This window comes from Uranotaenia lowii, chromosome 1 (genome assembly GCF_029784155.1).
Source record: "Uranotaenia lowii strain MFRU-FL chromosome 1, ASM2978415v1, whole genome shotgun sequence".
Classification (NCBI taxonomy): domain Eukaryota; kingdom Metazoa; phylum Arthropoda; class Insecta; order Diptera; family Culicidae; genus Uranotaenia; species Uranotaenia lowii.
The window spans coordinates 2,061,045-2,080,983 of NC_073691.1; the positions used below are offsets into that span (position 1 = coordinate 2,061,045).

At 37.0% G+C, this 19,939-nt stretch overlaps 2 protein-coding genes across 10 annotated transcripts in view; one reads left to right on the top strand and one right to left on the bottom strand.

Moving 5' to 3' along the window:
• LOC129756919 (transcriptional regulator ATRX-like) overlaps positions 1–19,939 on the bottom strand; it is a 172,033-nt gene that overhangs the window by 99,841 nt on the left and 52,253 nt on the right. The gene's annotated exons all lie outside the window — the stretch shown is intronic.
• The window catches only part of LOC129756861 (octopamine receptor Oamb), a 132,887-nt gene that overhangs the window by 78,439 nt on the left and 34,509 nt on the right, over positions 1–19,939 (top strand). For all 9 annotated transcript variants that reach the window (XM_055753959.1, XM_055753914.1, XM_055753905.1 and 6 more), the window contains one exon: positions 16,818–17,054. In XM_055753959.1, coding sequence (XP_055609934.1) covers positions 16,818–17,054 — 237 coding nt within the window. The remainder of the gene's footprint in view (positions 1–16,817; positions 17,055–19,939) is intronic.

The window sequence follows — 19,939 nt, forward strand, 5'->3', positions numbered from 1 at the left end:
CCCACAGATCAAATGTGATGCCACAAAGCATGATGCTAGGAACGTACTGTAAGGCTTCTGCGATATTGGTTGATGTGACGTGCGATTTACTGAATACGCTGGTGAAATGTTCGACAAAAAGATCACATGTCTGTTCCAAATAAACCGGTTTGGTATCATTTTCGAAAATTATCGACGATTTTGACAATTTTTTGTAATTTTTGTCATTTTGACAATTTTTTGTAATTTTTGTCATTTTTATCTTTTTTGGTGATTTTTGTCATTTTTTGTCATTTAGGCAAAATTTTGTAAATTTTGTAATATTTAATAATTTTTGAAATTTTGTCATTCTTGTTAATTTTGTCATTTGTTATTTTGTCATTTCTGTCATTTTTGTATTTTTGGTCATTTTATCATTTTTATCATTTTATTTTTATTTTTTTCATTTTGGTCATTTTGGTCATTCTGGTCATTTTGGTCATTTTGGTCATTTTTGTGATTTTGGTCATTTTTGTAAATTTTGTCTATTTTGTCAAATTTGTCATTCTTATCATTTTGGTCATTTAGGTCATTTTGGTCATTTTGATCAATTTTGTTAATTTTGTCAGTTTTGTCATTTTTATCAATTTTGTCATTTGTGTCATTTTTGTAATTTTTGTAGTTTTTGTCATTTTTGAAATTTTTGTCATTTTTGTTAGTTTTGCCGTTTTTTGACATTTTTGTCATTTTTGCCGTCATTTTGCCGTCATTTTTGGCATTTTTTTTCATTTAATCGAAAATTATTTGAGAACCGCTAATTTTTTTATATGAACCAGTAACGACGCCGGCCAAGTCCATGTAGTTGATAAGAGGAAGGGAAGTGCAGCACATGTGGAACGGAGACCATAGCTTTTCAGACTTAATAAAAATTATTGGAAGCAAGAGCGATAAAATATGATCAGCATACTTTTGTCCTTAACTCTTATTGATATTGATGCCTATGATTGGCAGTTCTGCAGAAAGAATGTTCGAATAGTTATGAAATTTATTGATAAAAAAAACAGCATATATGAAATAGACGTCTTTCAATGATCAATCAAAATATTTGTGGAATCACAAGTGAATTGATAAATCGGAGTAAATTACAAAGGGAATGGCAACGTGTAAGCAAACCCATGACGATGCATGGGAGTTTGTTCGGTCCTCCATATGCATATTAAATTTAAATACCGAGTCCTGATTCGTTCGACTCAATTATTAACGACCGGTAAAGTCTCGTTTAAATACCGTTTCATAAATAACGAAGGAGAGAGAAAGGATTTTTTTTATTATTTTCGCTTCGCACGCCAAAATGAATCGATACCAATTCTGGGAAACCTCCCTTTACAATAGGGGGTTGTGGATTTTTTACGTTATAACGCGAAAAAAGGTGCAAGGGCTGGGTATTCTCTGACTTTCTTTTGTAGCTTCCTTGTTCCTGGAGTTAGAAAACTGGATTGAGTAGGTCACTTAACGAACGATTTATTCTTTGCCTAACTGTCAGAAAAGTAACCCAACTTAACTGGTTCATAACTGTCAGATATTGTTTCGTTATGCCAGAAGCGTCGCTTCGATTCACCACGATTAACAAGGTAGGCCATGGAAACGAAATTCATATAATCGAACAAGGGAAAAAGGGAAAAAGTCGGTCGAAATGTGGCGCATTCGAATGGCCACAAATGAACGAACTGGACATAACACAACAATGATTCCGGGGAAACGAACCCAGCGAAGGGAAGTAAAAAATAAAATATTCCACATCTGAACCACCACCTCATCGGAGTCGAGAAATCTTAACCGGGCTAGCGTTCCGGCAAAACTTTCCCCTTTCGTCCGGAAGTGGTTCAATAACCGGGTCTGAATGGAGGCACACACACACACACTCTGAGATAAATTATGCACCATTTCGATTCCTCCAATGTGCTTTCAGTTAAAGTTTTTCGGGTTCTTGCTAGCACATGGTCAATGGAATGGCCAAGGATTTTGGAAGTAGTTATTTCCAGCCTGTTGAAAGAAAAATGGCGTCTTCTGTTGTTCGAAAAAAAAAAAACAAATAAAACGAACTGGATTTTAATTTCATAAAAAAGAAGAACTGACATTCAAAGCCTGTCTTTTGATAGTACAGTAAACCGAACGTGGAAACCTGAATATATTAATCATGGCCTGCTGTTAAGGACTGATCACAGCAAAACATTTAGATTTGGTTCTCAAGCTTCACTTTCCCACATCTTTAGGCATCAGAGCGTCGCCTACTAATATGATCTCATTTATATTTGCTCACCCACCTCTTCCTATTCTAGCCAACGTTCCGATTCCAAAAATGAGGACCTTTTTCCCGGGACTGCCAGAAAAAAGCAAACGAGCAAGCTTTGGCTTCTTTCCTCCGTTTTTCGAGCACCAACGAGGGAAACCTAAATGAAAAACTGATGCGCATATATTTACCAGTTCAAATGAAAGAATTCAAACAATTTATTCCGTAGAAAAGGAGCTGCTGATGTAAATTTTTTTTGCTCGGTGCTTATGCTTTCCTGCTTCCTGCCTGAGTGTGGGAGAACCGAGAAGCTAGAGCAAATCCTTTCTAGGAGGACCCCCACACACAAACCGACGACGACTGTTTTTCTTTACATCTATCTGTAAAATGTAAGAGATGATCTCTGCGTATTTTCCGTAGCAAACAAGCTTCGCTTGGTGCTGCGGTTGTAAAGCTTTAATGTGTTGATGCCCGAAGGAGCGGCAAAAAGCAAAAGAGGAAAAAAATTGGGGGCAAAAGGCAAATGGCGCCCATTATTCAAATGCTGCTTTCATTTGAGATGAATTATTTTTTGAAAAGGAGTCTTCAAAGTCTGGAATCTCAATCAGGATAGTATACGAAAGTTGTATCCTTAAACTATTCAACAAGATAGACGCATCGTTTCCAGTTGTAGTCTTCTGTACTCAATATTTTTGTTTTCTTCAATCAGAATTACTTTTATCGTGTTTTGAAACAAATGTTAGCTCTGATCTGGATCCTTATCCCAGAAAACATTCACGAATATGACAGTCGATGGAATTGGAAGAATGACTACCGGTACAATCCAAACACTTGGATACATCATAAGGTTATCGCAGGGTTGCTAGCGATTTTTCATTTTGGAATTCCAAAGTTAAGATAGACGCATGACTACCGGCACAATCCAAACACTTGGATACATCATAAGGTTATCGGGCTTTGAATGATCAAATATTATAATATTAAATCGAACGTTCCGTCAATATTGGAGTTCTGACGTAACTTATTTTAAAAAAATCAGACAGAAGCAAGACTTATAATGTTGTCAAGATAGGCCTACAGCTACACGAATCAATTCCTGAAAATCAGATATACTGGATAGTACTGGCATCCCTGCGTAACGAAAAAAAAACAAGCAATCCGTTTCTAGGGAATTAGAGCAAAGATTTTACGCACTCTGCTTTTTTACAGAAATGTATTGAAATCTTACCATTTTTTTATCATTTTTTTATCATCAATCAACCTAACAGAAGGAAAATTGAAATTTTCCCACTTCGAAAAAATAAATAAATTCGAATACGTTGACATTTGGTATGTGAAATAAACGAGAATAGATGGGAAAAACCCCTCCGTTGAACTAAAATGGAGCTGTCAAGTTTATCTTCTAATCAGGAAGGTGCTAAAAGAGGTGCATCCCTAGGGCACTTCATACACGCTGTTATAAACACGATAACGAGTGCTAGAAATGCTCATTATGAAAACTAGTCCTCCAACTAATGAGTTTCTGGTCTTAAGATATTCACTCTACAGAACAATACCTTCCGTCACTTTTTATGTTGACTCATTTGTTAGTGGTTGTTCACCTCGAATTTAAGGTTAGACCGGTTAATTTTAACTCAATTTCTGAGGTTCCTGACCCTAAAAATATTGTAAAAAAATAACCTGCCCAAAGCTGATAACAAAAATCCGGTAACAAACAATAGAATTCAGAACGCAACGCAAAAAAACAACACTTTTTATGCTAATCCCAAACAAATCACCGATAAAAAGCGGTGACTTTTACATCCTGATAAATTGTCTACCTCCGGGGCAGTCATCCATTATTTCCGCTTTTGTCGGTTACCGGTTTTTTTGTTGGACGATGAAGCAGATCCAAATGAAAATAGGAATAGGTATCTCCTACGGGTTCGGGTTACAAAATGCCCGAGAATAAATGGTTCCAAATCCAAAAGTAACAGTCTCAAGAACATTTTTTTTCACTTTTGAGTTTACCTCAGTGTGTGCAGACCCCTTTAGCTTGAAGCTAAAAAAGGTAAAAAAAAGCGAATAGAAGGGTCCTTCAAACAAACTCTCTGGCCATTGTTATCTGCTGAAAAGTTTTTCAGCAGGTTTCGTTTTTTTCTTCTTGTACCCTAAAGCCGCTCAAAGTTTGGAGTGTTTTCCTTCGGTCACGAATTTCCTCACTTCTCGTGTGGATTTTTCCCCCGTTTTGCTTCTTGTTCGTGGTCCTTTTCCTCTTTTTTTTCGAGTAGTCCCAGTGTCAAAATTTTACGTCCTTCACCTTGAGCTTTATCGTCATCCTAGTTGGCTTTGGCTACGCTTTTACTCAGCAGGGAAAAGTGCTTTAGCTCATCATCATCATCATCTTCGTCGTCGTCATCATTGTTATTGTTGCTATTAGCATTTGGAACATCCCTAGCTGCCCAAAGTGGATGTTGGGTTGGGAGGAGATATTTTTGAAGAGCTTCCTTGTCGTGGTCGTGTTTTTGTTTTCGTGATCCGGGCACAACTTTTCAGAAGTGACGATTTTACAAAACGGGAGCAGCAGTGGTGTTTTCTACCCGCGAGCAAGGTTGTCTTTTGAGGTTAGGAAATCACTTGCGTGGTAAAGTTCCCCCGCCTTTCTGTGAGAGAACCAAAGTTTGAAGATTGTTGAGATAAACAACAGTTTTAGCGCAGGATGATGTCTTACACAGCTTGAACGCTCGAGGCTGTAAAAAGTGTTCAACCAATTAGTGCCCTTATTAGAGAGACGGTCCCCAAACGAGCTTATAAATATTTGAGGTTAATCTAATTTGGACCAATCATAATCGCGTGATCTGTCAACATACACATTCCCAATTTGACAACAGGGCCGTCATTAACATAATAAAACACTGAACAAATATAGTCGCAGGTTGTTACAGTCTGATTCCCGATTGCAGTCTGGCTCCAAATCCGGACCAAATCGGTGTGTGCGTGTCACGTTCGATTGAATGCTAATTACGAAAATCTTCTCTCGCGACTGTCCCCATTTCGTGAACAATTGAAGTAATGGAATACCCCAGGTTGAAAAAAAAAACCAATCCCACGATCCCTAAAAGGGTTCACCCGTCCGATTTGATTCGTATTCAGTCGCTTTGACAGTTGTCACTCAACTGCTTTGCGTTTAGATCTGTTCTATGGATGCAATGAAAGGTAGAAATCAAAACCCGTAACACGTGATCTCAATTTTCTCTAGAATTGAACAGTGACACGGAGCAATCGACAGAAAATCGGTGTAATCGCAGCAATCCAGATGATATCTTTCCATCCCACACTGTCCGCCGATGGATTGGACGTGTTTTTTCTGGTCGATTGGGAAGGTAGAAGAGGAAAAAAATATTAAGTAGCAATCACGAGAACTGGATTGCTTTGGTTTTATCAGAATATGTGAGAACTCTAAATTTGATGGAACTGTAACGTATGACATATGCGAAATCGTCGGGAGCTTTTTATTGTTGAGTAATTTTGACCAAACTTTTGGTGGACTTTCCAAAGAAAAGTACGGAAATTCACTAGCGAAAATGGCTCATTCAAAACCACCCCAAACCCCCTCAGAACCATTACCGATTTCTGTGCAGTCAATCTTGTCAAATACAACTTCCGCAACCATCTCAAACCCTAAAGTCTATCGTTGTGCGAGGTGCGAAGAGAGAAAATGGAAAACAGAAAAGTTAGCAAACGGAATCTCCTCCATAAATTGTGCAACTTTTCGTGTTTTTGCTATTCCTGTCTGAATTGCACATCAAAATGCAAAGCACGACCACTGCCGCTTGCACCTTCCCTGAAGTAAACAGGAGTGTGCATCCCAGCTCTCAGTGCTCCCAGATCGGCGGGTCCTGTTCAATTTCAACCATCCCATTTGCCACCTTTCAGTGAAAGCAAAAGCTCGACCGGGAAATCGATAGAAAACCGGTGACGAGTGAATGTAGCTATTCCCCATTTCTGTAAATACTAAATACTTCAACTTTCCACGAAACGGGGGCTCTCAAAGAAGCAAGAAAACGCCGAGGATGGACTCTAAAACTCGTCGAGGGTCAAAGCGGAAACTTATATGCATTCACCATCATCAAATACAGCAGCGCTAAAATGATTCCTACCGGAGCACATTTCTTGTTGCTTCTTCTTAAAAATAAGATATAGGTATAGGTAGCCAGCGAACAAAAAAATCGGTGCTGGAACTTTAAAGAACCGACGAATAGTACACAGTGCAACACAGTGCAGTGAGTGCAACTCGTTCGTAGAAATCTTTCCGAATAGCTCAACCAACATCTTCTGTCAGCGCCCAGATAGAAAGTTGCAAGTAGTTTGGGAAAAGTGAAGGTATAAAGGTGGGGAAGGGGATCAGGAAAAAGTTTATTCCTCCATCATTGGATTGCAGCAATGTGGGTTTCAGTAGAAATTCTCGCTCCGCAACCACTATTTGGTGGTGGCTCCAGAGAGTGCAGAAAACTTTTTGCAGAACGCTTCTATCGCCCGAAGTCTGACTTTATATTTAGAGTGAGGTGTGAAATCAAGCGTTTCTGAATCTTTATTCGAGTGTGAGGGATTTTCTACACTATTCTGTCCGTGATGAGTCTATCAGGTTTGATGTTTTAACTACTAAACAGAGAGATAATGTATAGCATTTGGAGGCGGACAAAAATTTTATTCTATTATTACCTTAAAAAATAAGAAAAAAAAACGGAATTCCTGATGTCGTCCACTTTTGTTTAATCTGGAGAAATTGTGGACAAAACAGTTTCCAACTTTTAATGTTAGAAGTTAACGAGAGAAAACATTTCCGCTGTCCGGCAAGTGTTCAGTCCACCAAGCGGACTGAAGAATGGGAGAAACCGAGAGAGCGGAGAAAACCCGTTGCGCGACGCCCAAGTAGCGAGAGCTATAAATACAAGCGGTCGCGCTCCTGTCGGGTGAGTTTTGATCCAACCGTCGCGCGAGCAACATCGTCCCGAGAGAGCCGAGAGCGGCTCAGAAAGAGAACCAGCCAGCAGTGGGCTGCATCAAGGCCACCAGAAGGAAGCAGTAATCAGCGTTGCTCGTCGATTAAGAAGTGGAAGAAGTGATAGTAAATTAGTGTGAATAGCTACTTAGAGAAAATAAACAATGAAGCATTATTAAGCAACGAGTTCTCTTTTGCTTCACTCCTGCTCTTGCTCCGATTCCACAACCAATCGGCTCTTTTCAGAGCCATCTATAGAAAGAGTTTGCGATCACTGTGGAAGACAGTGATCGACCCGGCCTTGGCCCGCCCAGGTACAGTCCGAGGACTTGCCTCCACCGGTGAGACAACAACTGAGGTTGTCTGGGAGAGACTCACTTCCACGAGGGGAATGAGTCCCATCGGTGGTTGTTTTCCAAGCGCCGCCCCACGTCCACTAAAGGTTGTTCATGGCCCAACATGAAATGGTCCTTCGAACCGGATATAGAAGCCGGTACCTTCCGACGGAATACCTCCGTCTTGAGTTTGAGTGAGAATGGATCGGAAGCAAGCAGTTGCGAGTGGAGCGAAGGGAAGCCTTATACGAGAGGGAAAATGGCAACAAAAAAGGCAGAGAGGAAGAACCCGAGTCAAACGAGTACGGACAAGGAATTGCTGTTCCACAACCGTGGTGTGGCACAACGCAACGTGCAGCGAGTGCAATCCATCCTGAAGAAGGCAGAAGAGGGCAAGGCTGAGCTAACCCCAGCTCAGCTGCGAGTATACCAGCGAAGTGTGGACGGATCCAAGGCAGAATTCATCAGGCTGCAGTGCGAGATCATTGGCCTGTCATCACCAAGCGAACGAGAGCTGCAGGACGAAATCTATTTCACCTTTTTGGTCCTCCACGAGGAAGCGTCGGTGGCAATCGAGAGTTGGTTCGACAGAGCGAGACAACAATCAGCTCTGCAGCCACAGTTAGCCAGAAGCCAGCAACCGTTGGTCATCATCAAAGAGACGAATTTTCCACCGAGGCATCCCAACGAGAGCAATCAACCCGAGGAAGCGAGCCCAGAGCCATCAGTATCGCCAAGGTCGACAGCCCAGGTCCAAGAATTAGCGAGTGAGCCAGTGAGCAGCGGCGTGTTCCCAAATGCCGCGCTTTCGAGTTGTTTGGCTTCGAGAAACATCTTTTCTGGCGCGGAGTATGTTCAGTCCACCAAGCGGACTGAAGAATGGGAGAAACCGAGAGAGCGGAGAAAACCCGTTGCGCGACGCCCAAGTAGCGAGAGCTATAAATACAAGCGGTCGCGCTCCTGTCGGGTGAGTTTTGATCCAACCGTCGCGCGAGTAACATCGTCCCGAGAGAGCCGAGAGCGGCTCAGAAAGAGAACCAGCCAGCAGTGGGCTGCATCAAGGCCACCAGAAGGAAGCAGTAATCAGCGTTGCTCGTCGATTAAGAAGTGGAAGAAGTGATAGTAAATTAGTGTGAATAGCTACTTAGAGAAAATAAACAATGAAGCATTATTAAGCAACGAGTTCTCTTTTGCTTCACTCCTGCTCTTGCTCCGATTCCACAACCAATCGGCTCTTTTCAGAGCCATCTATAGAAAGAGTTTGCGATCACTGTGGAAGACAGTGATCGACCCGGCCTTGGCCCGCCCAGGTACAGTCCGAGGACTTGCCTCCACCGGTGAGACAACAACTGAGGTTGTCTGGGAGAGCCTCACTTCCACGAGGGGAATGAGTCCCATCGGTGGTTGTTTTCCAAGCGCCGCCCCACGTCCACTAAAGGTTGTTCATGGCCCAACAGCAAGATTGTTGAATATTTGATTGAAAAAGAAAACTGTCAAAACGGTCAAAACCGTGATCTTATTTATTTATTTATTTAAGGATATCTAAGCAAAGCCCATCATCCGAACATTAAAAAAAATGTCCTAAAATTTGTAAACGTTTAAATTCAAATCTTGTTTTCATAAACGAAAATGACAATATTCCATCCCATTTAATAAGCACAAAAAAATAGATGAAAAATGTGACAAAAAATGGTCAACGTATGAAATAGGTGAAAATAATAGGACAGCAGTTAGTTTAAAATAAGATTAACATGAAGCAAACATCAGGAAATGAGTCAGCTTTGCGCTAAAAATAAACCTAAAGTAAAATGACTCAAATTAAGACAAAACTTAGACAAAGTTTTCACTAATCACTAATCTAATCACTAATCGTACTTCCACAGCCAGAACTTATGTCTGAGTCCCAAAGAATAATACAAGTGTGTATTTATTCTTCTTGTCTTTGATTATGTTTTTCATTATTTTAACATAAAAACATTAAAATGATCAAAAACATAAAGTGGTTGGGCCTACCATGGAGCAGAGAACGCAGAGACATCTGGAACACAAGAACAGGAAGAAACGTGGACCACCAGTACCATACGTTTCAAATGGGCAGTATCGTTGGAAGCCTGCTAAGAAAATGCTCCTTGATGCAGAAACCATGCGTAATTTGAGGAAACTTCGTCAATCACCAATACCATCATAGAGGGGCTGGAAATGATTTATTTAGTACACAGAAATCACAAAACCTGAGAAAAAAAACATTGTGAAGAATTTGATGCTATAAAAAAATGATGATTTTAAAATTCCAATCTTATTTTTTTCTGTTTTGGATTTCAGTGTACAATCATATCTGGTCATCGACAAAGGATAAAGCGCCTTCACTCGCTCTTGAAAATAAAAAAAGAGAAACGGAAAATATTAGTAGAAAATAAAACCCTTCGAGGTCTGTTCGAGCTCGAAAGGTTTTTTATAAATTTACCCTTAAAATAAAAATTTACTCATAAGACAACCTCAAAGTATTTCATTAACATATAAAGCACATAATGCTTCCAGTTCTTTACCTGTTCGAACCTTCAAATACTTAGTTATTCACACACATACTTCTTATATTTTGATATAATGTTTCAAAAATCATGTAATAATTTAAATGAAAAATATGTGTTTTGACAATGTTCGATAATAAAGTTCATGATAGGCAATTCTATTTCGCAAGTAGGATTTATGGAGAATGAAATTATCAATAAATACATTTATATTATTTTTTCTACAAAAATATTTATCGTGTGCCCGTTTCTCCTCCTGCAGAATTCCTCGGTAATTCTCAAAGCGTACACGAATTACAAAACCACATTTGCATGGCAAGCACATGATCCCATAGAACCCTTGCTTTTTTTTGAGCGCCCCTTTTTCACGTTAGAGCTGAACCGCTCCATTTAACAAGACTTCGGATATATTTAATTTTCATTTTTTCTTTGATTTGTCGAGCCGTACGCAGAATTCTTGTTAGTTGGACAAAATCTCAGCAACCTGGAAATGTAATACCACAAGTTCGGCCCTCGCGAACTCTTTCTTCGTTTACTTATGGCTACAAGTGAAACCCAAAATACGCCACCTAGCTGTTTACAAGTTTGACGAGAGGTCGCACACATTTTCCTTAAGCTTCTTTATCGCACTAAATCAATTTTCTTCTGAAGACCTTCATGCAACTTTTTCGGACACTCCTCTCCATATACACTTTCATTAAGAACCCAAATAGATAGTCAGGCAAAAAAAAAAACTATTCCATCACGTCGCTTACGTAGCCACCCGTTTAGCAACTTTATAAAATTTCACTTTTTTCACGAAGAATTCACGGAGCTTCCAGTGCACAATTTTGAACTTTATCCCATCCCTCACTTTTAAACACTTTTGACAATTGCATATCGATAAAAAGTTAAAAGATTTAAAATTTAATAAAATTTTCGCGGACGAAGAGAAAAACGCGTGCGGTTGGCAAGAAACATCGCCTACTTCTCTCAAAAAAAACTTAGACAAAGTTTTTAAACAAAATTAATTAAAAATGCTGAAATAGATAAAAAAAATTAAAACAAGAAAATAGTGATAACAAGAAATGAACAAGTCAAAATGGCATAATTGAAAAAAGACGGTATAATGACAAACTAATTAAAACTGAAGAATATTACAAAAACTATTAAATTTTAAAAATTTCAAGTATGACAGAAGTGACAACAATTTAAAAATGACATAAATGACCAATTCGAAAAAAATAACAAATTCATAAAAAAGAGAAAGAATGACAAAAGAAAAAAGGAGTAAAAGATAAATTTCAAAATTGGTTTAAAATCATTTAAAAATACGATACAAACCAGGCAAAATGGGACAATAATGCAACAAACATAAGACGAGATATATCTATGCTAACAGTTAGCAAAAAAGAAATAAGGCAGTTTAGGGAGAAAAGTGAAACAAAAAGGGACCCAAAACTAAGTCGCCAAACTGACAAAAACAGGTAAATTGATCATCTTTCTGGGAGTATTTTAAAAGTTTTTTTTTAAATAAAAAAGTTAATAAAAAAGACAAGAATTAGAAAAATAAAAAAAAAACAGAAATTAAAAAAACATATTTTCCAGATATGAAAAAAATCATCAAGATGATGCAAATGATAAAAACGGAAAAACAATCAAATTTTAAACCAAAAATTAAAAAAAAAACAGATAAAATAAGATAAATGGTTTAAACAAATATGACAACAACAAAAAATCAACATATGAGTCCATATTCGACAAAAATGACATGACACCAAAATGAGGCAAAAATATGACAAAAAAGAAATAATATGCCTGGAATGTAAAAAAAACATAGATAAAATTGAAAAAATAATTAAACAGAAATAGACCAAACTTAAAGATAAATAAGATAGAATGAATCCAAAAAAATTAAAAAAACATTTCAAAATAGGGAAACACAGCTTTTTTTAAATGAAATTATCAAAGATGATAAAAAATGAGGAAGAAAAGAGCCCAAAAAAAATTCTAAAACCTGAAACAAAGAAAAGATGAAAATGAGGTAGAGAAATGGGAAATATGTCATGACAGAAATGAAAATATGTATTTAAAAACAAATGAAAAAAAAATGATTTAAAACCAAAATAAACATAATTGAAAAAAAAATTAAAATATTAACAAAACCAGACAAATTAGGAAATGAGAAAAAATTAAAAGTGGCAAAAATAATATAAAAATTAAACAAAAAGACAGAAAAATGCAAAAGAAAAGGCAGGACAGAAAAAAATAAAAAATACAATAAATGTCCCTTTACGAATTACACGCTGAGATAAAAATGCAACAGAAAAATTAAAATAAGAAAACAAATATGACAAATGCCAAAAAAGAAATGATCTAGAAATAATTAATCAAAAATAGGCATGAAAATAATACAAAAAAGACAAACATGATTAAATAACCAAAAATTGAGAGAATATAAAATAATTACAAAAATGACAAAAATAAAGAGAATAACCAAATTAAAATAAAAACAAGAATCACGAAATGAGGAAAAAAATGCTAATAAAATAGCAAAAATGCCATAGGCAAAAATGACAAACTCAAAATTTCACAAATTCTACTACAAAAACGATAAATTAAAAAAAAAAAACACTTTTAAAAACTATATTAAAACGATAAAATTCTCACAGAGGAAAAAAACTGATTTATTTTTTATGGTAACAAAACTGACACAAAATTTATGAAAGTTTGAAAATTGATTCGTAGGTATCAGAAGTAGTTAACTGAATTTTTTTACCCAATTTTTAATTAGCTCCTATCAACCACAAGAATTTGTGGCAAGATTTATTTCTCAACTATTGCGTGACATTTTTTGCCCATCGTTTCACAAATTAAGAACCACCATAAATCCAATAAACCACAGCTGATGATGATTGCGGCTTATTTTTTATGTTTTTTTCGGAGTGAGTTCTCCAGGGAGCAGCCCGCGAAAAAAAAGATTGGGAAACTTGTGAGGAATGGGAAGATTTATGGACACTGTTAAGGAACGAATCACCGCGCTGCAAATCTCGTCGAGCTTTGATTCCACGATTTGCCTTTTGAAGGGTAAGAACTTCACGCTGCTGTAAGCTCTCCTGGAAAATCGTGAAAATTGTGAGCGCCAGCTCCCATCAAGAAGCGGAAATTTGTTTCGTCTTCTGGATTTTTCTTCCTCGCTCTCAAGCACAAACGAAAGTTAAGCGATTAATGGCTGCCTGCTTCCTTCCGTTGCTACTGTGCGATGAAAAAAGTTACTTACATCCGCCGCGAAGCTTAAATTTTTCATCGTGAGGGAAATAAAAGTGTTTCCAGCTTGCACACATGGAAGACTTAAAAAAAGCGTGGAGGAACGAATGCAGAACAAGAAAGGTGCAAAACCGAGCACATCTACATAAATTTGCACAATAAAAAAACATAATTTCTCATCACAACTTTTTTCAGTGTGAAGTTTTTGGTTCAACCCCTAGGTTCACACACAGCAAAGCACAGGGAACTCTGTCTTGATTAGTGCTGATGGAAGTCAAGTTGTTATGGATGTGTTGTGGAAATCAGAGTAGCCTTTGCTTTTCATTTTTTTTATTCGTTTATGTTTTTTTGCTCTACACAAGCCGTCGTCATCGTCGTCGATTGCTGAGATTTTTTTCCATTATCATCCCATAAAAGTTCGTTACTGGTAAGCCAGCCGCACTGACTGCAAGCAACAGGGTACAGGGTGGTAGTTTATTTCGAGGGATGAGATAGACAAATTTGGAAGGATTTGGTTAGATTTCGTTATTCCCACACCACGACCTTTTTTTTCCATTTAGCCATTCTGATCCTCAACAACTTGGGATGGGGCCGACTTTTGTGGCTAATGAAGGTTCATACTGTAAAGAGCAATTTAGGAAACCGGACCGGACCGGAGAGCTGCAGGCGTTCACGTGGACAGAAATTCGGGTCTTTATGGATACAATTTTTTTCTCTTAAAATTTTCGACAATTTAGTTATAACGAAGCGAAAAGTGTCGTCATGAATGTTAAGATGACAGCGGAAACTAATGGAAAAATGATTTTTTTATGGACTGTTTTATAGCTTTATCACCGGCGCTGGTACAGTCCATTAGCTTTCAGCTGTGTATACAAACATCAGTTTGTTCAGAACTTTTTAAATTTACATAACTTTTTATAAATTTTTGTCATTTTTAACATTTTTATCATTTTTGTCGTTTTTGTCATTTATATAATTCTTATCAATTTTAACATTTTTGTCATTTCTGTCATTTTTGTCATTTTTGTCATTTCTGTCATTTTATGTCGTTTAATTTCATTTTGTGTCATTTTATGTCATTTTTGTCATTTTATGTCAGTTTGGTAATTTTTGTCGTTTAAAGCATTTTTTCATTTTTGTTATTTTTGGTATTTCTGTTATTTTTGGCAGTTTTTTTTATTTTTGTCATTTTTATCATTTTTGTCATTTTTGTCATTTTTGTTATTCTTGCCATTTTTTCATTTTTGTCATTTTTATCATTTTTGTCATTTTTGTCACTTTTGTCATTTTTGTATTTTTTTTTCTTTTTTTTCATTTTTATAATTTTTGTCATTTTTGCGATTCTTGTCATTTTTGTCATTTTGATCATTTTTTTTTTCATTTTTGTAATTTTAGTCTTTTTTGTCATTTTTTTTTGTTTAATTGATGTTTAATGTTTGATGTCTTATATCTGATAGCTAACGACTTACATCTTACAACTTCTGTCTTCTATCTTTCGTCTTCTGTTAAGTTTCTTATGATTTATTGACTTATTATGTCTTATGCCTTATGGTTGCAAAACAAAGCTAACAATCTATGATTATATGAGCATAGCGTTTTTCGTGTAAGGTCATTTTTAAACGGTAGGTTCTTTAATATTTGTTAAATATTGTAACAAATATTAAAGACCCTACCGTTTAAAAATGACATTACACGAAAAACGCTATTACCGAATCTGCGCCCAGTTTTAACGACCTGCAATGAAAGTCAACTTTATAATGCGCTAAAGTTTCCATCCTCAAACCAACTTATTGAGCAACAAAATCTCCCCCCTCGCAAATCGCATTTGAATTAATTCGACAAATTTCCACCAAAATTCGAAAAAAAGCAGAGAAAATCATAAAATCAAGCCGGTCGATTTGGGCTCGCTTCTGTTGCTGAACAGCAACTTTTCCAATTATTGCGCTTCACGCATCCGGTCGAGGACTCCCATAAAATTCACCAAGTGATCCATTCGGAAAAGCTGCCACACTACCGATCGTCAGTTTTTTTTCTTCTTTTTTTCGACTCAATAAAAGTACAAATTGTGTAATTCACATTTCCTCATACAATTGCCGCCGCCTGCCATTACATTGCTACCGAAAAACTTCGCAGTAGGCCTAGCGGCAATTCGGTGGTTTGTTAAGCTTTTACAACATGGCTTGCTTTGGCGTATTTTCTTGTTGTAAGGAAGAAAACATGTAACATTAAACTGACAATCTGCATTGGGTTTTTATTCACTTCGATTTCCCCTCTTTGTAGCAATTGTTAGGCAGCTTGGAGTCCTCGATAGAGAGAGGAGTCATGTGTTACAATCTTTGGCTAGTTATAAACTCTGAAAAAAAAGGTTTCACAAATGACACAAAAAAAGGTTTTGAAAACTATATCCATTCTTATGCACTCAGTGACTCTTAGTGCAAATTGTCTATAAAGCTACGCCATTTTATCGGTCTTCTCGCACTTTAAATCGACCAAACACGGACCCGTTGCGGAACTGACAAAAAAGGAAAAGCCCTACTAAAAGAAAGTCGTAAAATCCACTCTTCGCTTCTGAGTTGCTTCGATTCGATTCGAATCGAAGTATGGTTGCTGCCTTTTGCCAATTGGAATCCTAGCAATCCATGATTCGGACGGAAGTGTGCCTGGCAGCAGCGCCTTCTCCCAAGAGACAGGAAGTGAAGCGAACGTGCCACCCGGTGGAATGTTTATTACCATCCTAAATGGTCATCTGAGAGAGGTTCGCGTCGTGGATTGCTACGATCTCCTCCTGTCTAGAATTTTGGAGATGGAGCCTTGAGTGGGGCGAGTGCTTTTCGATTTTATTGCCGTTCTTCGTTCGTTGAAGGAAAAAAACACAGGGTCTAAGCTAAGATTTTGTTTTATGACGATTGGTTTTCGCAATCGGAAAACCAATTTGACGTGTTTTTTTTTTGTTTTTATTTATGAAGATTGTCATGCCGTTTGACAAATGATGTCGCGGATTCAATCAGCGGCTGTGATATGGGCCATTTGGAATCATTTTGACTAGCGTGCCACTCACTCCCGCGGCGGTTAGTGTTCCGGTGACCCACCAGTGCTACTTCCGGGCTTCGGAGCTGTGCACACTTAACATATTTTTAGCACATGAAATTCATCTTTTTTATCATTATTTTTATCATTTTTGGCCGTTTGTATAATTTTTGTCATTTTTGAAATCCTTGTAAGTTTTTTTTAATTTTTTGATCAATCTGTGACATCGTATCGATTGTCTAAATTCAGACGCATTTTTAACACCAACCATCAGAGTATGTCACAATGTGACTCAATCAACAATTCATCACAGTGATACTCAATGGGATAATTAGGTGGTTGGAAGCCAAACTTAACATTTTAAAACTTTCATATTTTAAAAATATCTCGACACAACTCAAAGAGTTTTTTGACTGATGTTTTCGCTTTTTCCTTCCCCCGTCTCCACCCAGGTATGGATCTTCGGGAACGTCTGGTGCCGCGTGTGGCTCGCCGTCGACGTCTGGATGTGCACCGCGTCGATACTGAACCTGTGTGCGATCTCGCTCGATCGCTACGTCGCCGTGACGCGTCCCGTCACCTACCCGAGCATCATGTCCACCGGGCGGGCCAAGTCGCTCATCGCCGGGCTGTGGGTGTTGTCCTTTGTGATCTGCTTCCCGCCGCTGGTCGGGTGGAAGGAGCAGAAAGTAAGTATCCGATCCATCTTTGATTCATCCACTTACTCAGCCATTGGTTAATCTTCGCGCCGAGATAATTGATTGGTTTCGGTTAATCGGAAAAGTTAGTCGGAGGATTGGGAATTTTCGCTCAAAGTCCTAATAACGGAACACGTTCGGACGAAAGTCCGGAAAGCATAGAAAACAATAAGTAGCTACTCTGAACTGTCAGTTGTCGTCGTCGTTATCTGTTCCCGCGGGGATTGGAATTTAATATTTGCCCTAACTAAGATGCCTTCGTTCTCACATTACCTAGAAATTTATTATTTTTTTCTGCCCGAATCCTGTTTCATTTCGTTTCGGCTTTTTGACAATGATATTACCAATTTGAGAGTGCGACAGCAGGCAGACAAAAAATCCCCACGAATATCCTATGGGGAAGGAATGAAAGCAATCTCGACAGAAAAGCAGTTTAATTACTTTACTTATCTCCAGGACAGCGATCGGGAAATTCGTGGAAAATTAATCTTGGCAGAGGTGTCATCAAGGATGAAAATGGATTGAAATTTTAATTGTGAAAATTAACAAATTTAATGTATGTATGTGTGTATGTATGAGTCCCCCATCGGTAGCAAGGTCCAGTCTATGTCTGTGTGGCTTGGCCTTCGAATTGACTTCTAGGGCTTCCACGGCCGATGGTTCGTCGAGAGAAGGCATCCAACCCTCAAAAACCTACAATGGTTGGCACTCCACTCCGCTTGCAATAATTCCCTTGGGTTATCCCCAGATGCATTCCCTCTTATAAATATATAATAACAATTAAATAAACATATAGTAATATAAAATAGGTATGTGCAATATAATATATGTAAGATATAAAGAATATGAAATATACAAAATATCATATGATAAATAAAATTAGAAATAAGATGGGCGGTCAAAATATGTACAATCATGACAGACTAGCACGATAATACTACAATTTCAATTGAAAAGTTACAGCATAAATATTCAAAATGTACATTCATATGAGAAATTTTTGAACATATATATTAAATAGTGAATGAAAGTTAGTTATGCAGTGCAGATAGTGAAAATCTGAAATCGAGAAGTTTTATTTTAAAAAAGCCTACTGAATTAAAAAAATTAGCCGTAAACTACAAATAAGAAAGAAATCTGCAAATTAAATGAGAGACAAATAAAATCAAACTATTAAAGAAATTGATGAAGTATAAGTTAAATTTTTATGAGTGTCTTCTCACTTTTTATATACTTTTTTGAGTTGGTAGATTTAAAAGGAATATAAATAAATTTTTAACTAAGTTTGTTTTGCCATTAACTAAAATTTTCAAATAAGGTTAGTTAATATCATCTCTATTCAATATTTACAATAAGTTTAAAATATATTTTTACAACCGAAAAAAGAGAATTCGATCTAGTGAAAAGTAAATTTAATGATTGGAACTTGCTCACCGGGATTCAGCTACAATTCTTGATGCATTTCGGCAATTGCTCCTTCCTACAATCCGAATTGACTAACTAGATTGATTCAGATCCACCATCACTGATTACATACACTTGAAAACTCCTTTTTTTATATTATCACTTGTTGCACCTTACTTCATATTTTTATTTATTTGAAATAATCCACTTCCCCCCGCAAAACTTTGCTTTTCTATCGTTGTATCAAATAAATTACGAAGCGCAAACGAAAAAAAAAACAGACAGCTAGGCGTTTCACACACCACACCCCCCTTTAAAACAAAACATCGCAATCGAAAACGAAGTAGGCCACGCGCATCAAAAACATCGACTGCATATTAAGCACGAAGTCAGAAAGGGCAAAATTATAAGTCAAAAAACAAGAAAAGTCAGGAAGTTCGAATGTCAGAAAGTTAGAAAATTTGTAAGAAAGTCAAAAAAACTCAAACGTCAAAAAATATTAAAACCAGAGGAAAGTCAGAAAAACAGTAAAAAAAGTTTAAAATTCCGGAAATCAAAAGGCCAGCAAACACAAGTCGTGAATTAGAAAAGGTTTGAAAGTTTGAAAATCAGGAAGTCAGAAAGTAAGCCATAAATTTAGAAACTCGGAAAGTCAAGAAGTCAGGACTCAAACACTCAGAAAAACTGAAATTGAAAAAAGTCAATAAGTCAAAAATTTTGAGAGAAACTTAGAAACTTCGAAATAGTAGGCGTCAGAAAAACCTTTTATTTAAGAAAACCAAAAAGTCAGAAAGTCAGGGCCTAAGAGAGGCAGAAGTCCGTCAAGTCGTGAAAGTCAATCAAAGTCAATGAAGTCAAAGTCAGTCGTGAAAGTAAAAAAAGTCTAAAATGTCAACAAACCAAAAATGTCAGAAAATTCTAAAGAAAGTTGGAAAGCTTAAAAAGTAAAGTGTCGGAAAGTCTGAAATTCAGCGAGTGAAAGTCGATGTCAGAAAATCAGAATTTAAAAAAGTGAGAAAGGCAGATTGCCATAAAGACAAGAATCTATTTCCAGATTTTCAATTATTTTGCATGCGTTTTCGTACCGATTCTTCAAATTTCTTATGCAAAACCTTTTTATATTAAAATTGGTTCTAAATAAAAATATCTGCATTTGAATTTGAATTTTTTATCGCTGAGTACAGATTTTCGGACAAAAAAAACACCTGGCATCTCGACAAACAAGACAACGAGATATTTGAGGGAAAACAGGATAAAAAGGAATCAATTTAAAATGTTTAAAACAAATTTTTCAAAAATCACAAGAATTCAAGCATTTCTGAAAAACGGTCTCTCGAAAATCAGCACAAATCCTGAAAAATCTGGACACTTGGCATCCCTGCTGCTGGGTTGGAAGGTATTTTGATTTTGTTATGATTATTGGTCTAATATTTAAATTAAAAAAAAAATCAAAATTTTTGAAAAATTTTCGT